Source organism: Chinchilla lanigera, unplaced genomic scaffold, assembly GCF_000276665.1.
Source record: "Chinchilla lanigera isolate Chin_1 unplaced genomic scaffold, ChiLan1.0 scaffold00004, whole genome shotgun sequence".
NCBI lineage: Eukaryota > Metazoa > Chordata > Mammalia > Rodentia > Chinchillidae > Chinchilla > Chinchilla lanigera.
Window position 1 is genome coordinate 4,455,968 of NW_004955405.1, and position 7,141 is coordinate 4,463,108.

The following is a 7,141-nucleotide window of genomic DNA, read 5'->3' on the forward strand; positions in this document are numbered from 1 at the left end:
AAAGTAGCTTCTGTTGTACTATAGTCTGTGTTAGAGGAAGCTCTGAAAGACAACATTGAGGAGAAATTTTCTGTGTTCCCTTTGTCATCAGCTTTGCATGGTGACAGAGCCTAAGATAAGAATATGCATAAATTCCTGGACTGGTTATTCGGGGATGTGTAGGGAGCAATTTTGGAAGAGTGGGGACAAGGACACATGATGAAGACGGATATAAAAGGACTTAAAGGAATCACCACAAAGTGTGCAGGTTTTTGTCTCCTATCAATATACACTAGGGATGGGGGAGACAAAAGAAAGATAAACAGTAAATGAGAAACACACAGAAAATTGTTTGATAATGATATCAATATAAAGTAAATATAAAATAGCATGAAGATACAAAACAGAGAGCCAATCCTACTCGAGGACCAGGGACTGCTCCTTAAGAAAGTTCTGGAAGTTGAGTCTGAGGTGGCTACTCAAGAAAGGAACAAACATGAAAGGAAAGCTTGAAATGGAAAAATGGGGAAATGTTTGTAGTAGGAGCAAATAAGACCAGTGTGACTATCGAGCCACAGGACAGCCAGGAAGAGAGAAGTAAAGAGAGACTGAGGAGTCAGGGAGGAACTAGATAAAGCAGAGCCTTTCAGAAGGCATTACAGGACTCTTTACTGCTGTTCTTGATGTTGCTGCTTCTGATATTCTAACTGGTGTTCACCTGTCCTCTTTCCCCACCTACTCCAGTTCAACTTTTAGCTGTTACTTACTCAGAGAAACAGCTCTTGATACCCCAGATTCATGGTGGTTATTGATGTCTGTGGTTCTTTTCAGAGCAATAAAAAACAATGGAAAGGGACCAGGCTAAAGATTCTTAAAAGTTGGTATTGATTGGCATATGGTTGGGATATGTACAATAAGAGGAAATGAGAGCATAGTACCAAACCATTTGAAGCTAAGTCTCCTGGAGAGTGACTGAGAGAGAATAACCTGAGAAATGGCAAGAAATAGCAAAGAATAGGAGGTCCACAAGTCAAAAAAAGTTTTGTAAAGAACATGTTCAACTACGTCCATTAAATGAAGTCTAGAAAAATCTTCATTGATTGAGCAACATGAGTATTTATGCCAATAGAAATTAGTAAATGCTACAGTTCTGAGGCTACTTTGTGGTTTTGTCTTGCAGTATGCTTAAAAATATGATCAAGAAAATGCTGAAGATTATCCTTAAGTTGTGTTAAAGTCTACAGCCATTCCATAAGGAAGAGCACAAAAGACTGAGCATACATTCTTTCAGTCTGTGAAAGCTATCATCCTTCTCAGCAAAGTTGCTCATGTTATTGATTCTCAAGTGAATTGAGACATACATTTTGATATTCATTTCATTTTTTTCTTTCTAGCAACAAATGAAAAATATCAACCAACATTCATATGGACATTGCATTCATTCATTCATCAGTTACAGCCATGTATTAGTAATAGATACAAGAATGGCAAAGATCAATAAAATCAGTGATTGTGAAAATTAATTGATTATAGGGATTTATAGAGCACTACATATTTTATTGTTAGTTATAAATTATGTGCCATACATCCATTTTATTAATAATACCTATAAAAATATTTAGATATGCTATAGATGCATGCAGCAATAGAGAACAAATACTGATAGTAGAAGATCATAAAGTAGTTTGCCATGCCTGTGTTTCAAAATAATGTTCAAAATATTTCAGCCCTTGGGAAATAGTGAGGGTTTTTAGAATTTGAATATTTATTAAAACCTAAGAACTCATAAACTCATGGGATCCATACTTTACTGTCACTGGGCAAAGCAAATTTTCACTTAAACTTTTAGCAATAACTACAGATGTCAACACACTGGGTATGATGATTGGACTGGCTTGAATTAATAACTCTAAAAGTGTAAAGAACCAACTAAATATGTTTTGTTTCATCAGTTTGTTTGTTTGTTTGTCTGTTGAGACAGGGTCTCACTGTGTAGTTCAGGCCTTTCCTGAACTCACTATGTAGCCCAGGGTGGCCTCAAACTTGCAGCAATCCTCTTACCTCAACTTCCCAAGTTCACAAGCATGCACCATCACACCAGTTTATTCACAATCTCAACCTTTCAGAAAATTTACAAATGCAGAGCCAAGAACCTTCTCACAAAGCCACTAGAGTAAGCTGCCCCACTAGACTGAGTATTCCCTGAAAAGGAGGACATCCTCTTATACAATCACAGTATAATCATCAAAATTAAATGGCAGTCAAGTTTCATCAGCTGTTCTAATGTTGTCCTTGACCCAGGACCCAGTTCTAGCCTGGAATATTTCCTGAGATTTTATTTGCCTTTTATAATCCTGATTAAAAGTAGTTATTTTCTAGAATCTGTTTCAGTTTAGAATGGCTGGATGTTTTATCTTGATTGGATTCAGGAATATTTTAAAAGTGATGCTGTGGTCACTACGCCCTAAGAAAGAGCACATAAGTTCATTTTGCCTCATTTCTGGTGAGATAACTTTGATTGCTTGATTAAACTGATATTTTCCATACACTTCCATGATATAGTCAATCTTTCTTTCATGTGTAATCAATAGCTATGTTGTAGCACAGAAGTATTTATCAACTCGTCCAGGTATTCATTTACTCTATTTATATTCAAAAGGGTCAATTTCTCTATGTTCCAACACTTGGTAACTGTCATTACCTTGCTTATTTTCCCAAGTGTCCCATATGGATCTCTTCAAGAGGTCTTTGTGGTCTTTCCACACATCTCCATGATTCTGCGAGCCTTTCCTTATGCTGACTCAGTAAGATGTTGCAGGTACATCACCTGTTTTTCTGCTCCACCCCTGTAATCAATCCACTTTTTCCAAGAACTCTGGCCACTCTTGGTGAACTTTATTTAGAAACTAAAATCAGAGAATTAAATAGACTTTCTTGCTAATTCATTCTCCAAGGGAAAAAACACAGGAATATATACAGGTACACATGCCATATTTACCCCTATATCATGTATTCACATTTGTTGAAAATCATAAATTCATATCCAATCTCCAACTTTAATTCAACACTATAGCTTCCTCCACTTCGTTACTGAAACTCCCTTCCCATGTAGTGAGAGACCTACCCTCACTCTCCTCTCATGAATACTGACTTCTTCGCCTCAGCCCTCTGTGCCTACTTAATCCAGCTTCCCCTACACACAGACGCCCTCAGGCTGGGCTGCTGCACCCCATCCGGCCCCACAGAGCTCACTCTTTCCTGTCTGAACGTCCCAGGCCGGTCTGCGGTAGGGACGCCTCCATGTTACTCAGGCTCCAACCCCACACACAGGGACCTTCCTTTCCCACCGCAGACCCCAGCTCTGTCAGCCACACCTAGAGACAGAAGACAAGACCTGAAGGGACAAGACAGGAAGAAAAACAGCCCTTCCTTGTTTCAAAGCCACAAGTTAAGGAAATTCTTAAGAGTCCCTCACACTATACGAATACGCTAATTTACTCACCTAGAAAGTAAGCTATGCTTTTAAAAAGTAATAATATTAATGACTACGTTCAAAGCTGGCCAATTAAGACCAACATTCTATTTATTCAATAAATATTATAAAAGTATTGAAGCAAGTCCAAAGGTAAAGTAATATTTTGCAGTTACATCCTCAAATTTCAAATAGAGATTAAAAGTTTGAAGGATGCAGGCCCTCGGAAACTTGGAACATCCTGCGCATTTGGTAGCCCCAGTATGGGAAAGGCAGAACTTTCATCGGAAAACCTTCGGATGGTGCAGCTGGGAAAGTCTATGTATGAGGAATCAAACGCAAGGTAGGAGATGGTCCTTCTAGGTTGCAGCTATTTGCGAGGTCATACGTACACAGATGTGTGACACAGATGGTCAGTCATGCCTCTCCAAGCTTCCTTTTGGTATCCACATCTACTAGCAATTGTTTTTTGAAGTAGCACACTTTATACACTAGCGTCGTTTGTAGTAACAGCATTATTAGTTGATATCAATAGTATCCAGTCTAGTTACCAAAATATTGGTGAATCCCCCCCCCCGCAACGTAAGATAATATTTTCTTTTTGTTTTTCTTTATTTTTTTAAATTGAGGTTTGGGTTTTTCTGGGTTTGCCTATCTTTAACGTATTTCCTTCAGCAGCGCCCAAACACCCCCACGCCCCAGCGAACAGACGAGGCTGAAGGAGAAGCGGGTAGAGCAGGCATCGTGTCAGCTCTGAGGGTAGCCTTCTCTGTCTACATGGGAGACCGGAGCTCATCAGTCCAGGGGCGGAGTCCTCGCGTCTCGGGGTTCTGGACCGCACGTTGGATCGAGTCCCTGTGAGCACCGGGAGGATGCCTTCCAGCCGCTTTTGGGGCCTCCAATGACACCCTTCAAGGGCGCTCCCTGCTGCTCTTTTTTTCCACCACCTTTTTCCGTCTATGAAACGCCTGGTTCCGCGATCGTCCTCGCGGAAGTCGGAAGCAGCCTCAGCTGCAGCTGGCGGGGGCCCATTCCCGGCCCTTGACAGAGCAGGAGCGCGGGGCGCGGTCCGGGTCTGCAGCGCTGAGCGCAGACAGAGGAGGCGGGCGAGCCGGAGCGGCGCGCTCTCCTGCGCTGGCTTCCCAACCTCGCCAAGGACCTCCCGGGTTTACGCGAGGGAGTCCACACCCTGACTAAACAGGCGGAGAGGTGACTTAGGCTGTGGCTTCTAGGCGTGTGCTGAAGACGCACGCGAGGTCGTCAGCCGAGGCCACCGAGGCAGAGGGATAACTCCCGCCGCGGAGTCGAAAGTGTTGGGGACCTCAGGGAACGCAGGCGCCTTTCATCTGAACTTGGCCACCTTCTTCTGCTGTGCGTTAGTCAGCAGTCCTGCTGCTTTTGTATGGAAACCATGCATAATTCTGTAAGCCATCCCTGCCCTAAAATTGCAGTCCTCGGAGAGGTTTCTGAGGGTGGGGTGGAGGCCCCACGGGCCGCGGGGTCGGGGCGCAACCCGGATCAGCTCGGAGACCTGGACCCGCCCGTGCCGTGACCACAGCACAGCCGCGCTTTCCCCGACGAACGAGACTGCTTAAGGAAGAACAGTGAGATCTACAGCAAGAGGTGGAAAGGCGGTAAAATTAGGGAACTTAGTGAGACAACCAGCGTCCCTCCCTCCTTTTATTTTCATTTTGAACGAGAGCCCGAGCTGCTCCGTGGTTAGTTACGGAGCTGCGGGCCCGGGTGGGCGGTGGGCGCCCGCGCAGCTGCACGTCCGGGACACTTTCGGGGCTGAGCTCAGCCTGGCCGGACCCAGCCCGGAGCCACGGTGCGGACGCGGCAGCGCCACGCCCGGAGTCGGATTACAGGCCCGCGATTAACATATGAATTTCACCAACTTTATAGAGTCAAGGAGGAAAAAACCCGAGTAGGCGCCGCTTCCTCGCTCCCCGCGACTTTCCCGGCGTCGCAGCCTGATTGGCCGCCCGCACGCGCCGGCCCGCGCCCCCATTGGCTGCTCAGACACGCGACCGGCGCGCGGAGGGGCCGGGGAGCGGGCGGCGGCCGGCGCGTGCCGCTTTTTAAAGGGCGCAGCGCCTTCGGCAACCGGAGAAGCTTCGCTGCACGCGACCCGGTGTGTGATCTCCGAGTGGGGGAGGGTCGAGGAGGAGGAGAACAGAAGTCGCGGCGGAGACCCGGGCAGGGTTCCGTGCGCGCGTGTGTGCGTGCGCGCTGCTGCAGCCGGGTCGCCGCGCCTCCTCCACCTGCCTCTGCGTCGCTGTGCAATGTCCCGCCTGCTGCACGCGGAAGAGTGGGCCGAAGTGAAGGAGGTGGGGGACCACCACCGCCATCCCCAGGCCCACCACCTCTCGCAGGCCGCGCCGCAGGCCCCTGCCAGCCTGCAGGCGAGGGAGCACCCGGTGTATCCGGCCGAGCTGTCCCTCCTGGACGGCACCGACCCACGCGCCTGGCTGGCGCCCTCTTTGCAAGGCATCTGCACGGCGCGCGCCGCCCAGTACCTGCTGCACTCGCCCGAGCTGGGCGCCCACGAGGCCGCGGCGCCCCTGGAGGAGGCGGACAGCCGGGGGGAGCTGGGAAGGAGGACCGGCGGCGGCCTCAGCAAGAGCCCGGGGCCGGTGAAAGTGCGGGAACAGTTGTGCAAGCTGAAAGGCGGCGTGGTGGTGGACGAGCTGGGCTGTAGCCGCCAGCGAGCCCCCTCCAGCAAGCAGGTGAATGGGGTGCAGAAGCAGCGGAGGCTGGCGGCTAATGCCCGGGAGCGGCGAAGGATGCACGGTCTGAACCACGCCTTCGACCAGCTGCGCAATGTTATCCCGTCCTTCAACAACGACAAGAAGCTGTCCAAATATGAGACGCTGCAGATGGCCCAGATTTACATCAACGCGTTGTCCGAGCTGCTGCAAACGCCCAGCGGCGGGGAGCAGCCCCCCCCGCCGCCAGCCTCCTGTAAGGGTGACCACCACCACCTCCGCGCCGCGGCCTCCTATGAGGGCGGCGCGGGCCCCGCCGCAGCCACAGGGGCGCAGCCGGGCTCGGGAGCCGGCCCGCGCCCTGCCCCGCCCGGGAGCTGCCGGACTCGCTTCGCCGCCCCAACCCCCGCGGGAGGTTACTCTGTGCCGCTGGACGCTTTGCACTTCGCGCCTTTCGAGGACGGCGCCCTGACCGCGATGATGGGGCCCAAGAACTTATCGCCCTCGCTGCCGGGGGGCATCCTGCAGCCGGGGCCCGAGGACGCTAGCAAAACCTCGCCCCGGTCGCACAGAAGCGACGGGGAGTTTTCCCCCCACTCCCATTACAGTGACTCGGACGAGGCCAGTTAGGAAGGGGATGGAACCCTAGAAACTGAGGCAGACGCAAACTGCCCTTTCCCAGAGCGCGCGACCGCGCACCCGTAATTTTTGCTCCGCAGTGGTCTTTTAACCACGACTGCGCTTTCTATGGCAGCTACACTGGACGGTTTGCAAATGCCACCTCTGTCCCAGTCTCCCTGGGGTCCCTACTGTTTGATGAAACTTTGCTGTTCAAGTTTTACCTTTCCTCCCACTCTGCTTGCCCTACAGATAGATGCGGTATAATTATATGTACCCATACGCGGCATCGTGATTGTAGTCCTTGCTGCCAATACGCTGCTAAAAAGTCGCATCTTCTGTTCTGTCGCTGGTTTGGGTTTAT

At 49.5% G+C, this 7,141-nt stretch overlaps 1 protein-coding gene across 1 annotated transcript; it reads left to right on the forward strand.

Moving 5' to 3' along the window:
* The first annotated feature begins 5,736 nt into the window (after positions 1-5,736).
* Positions 5,737-6,789, forward strand: Atoh1 (atonal bHLH transcription factor 1). Its single transcript, XM_005374258.1, has one exon. The coding sequence runs from the start codon at positions 5,737-5,739 to the stop codon at positions 6,787-6,789; it is 1,053 nt and encodes a 350-aa protein (XP_005374315.1).
* The last annotated feature ends 352 nt before the right edge of the window (positions 6,790-7,141 follow it).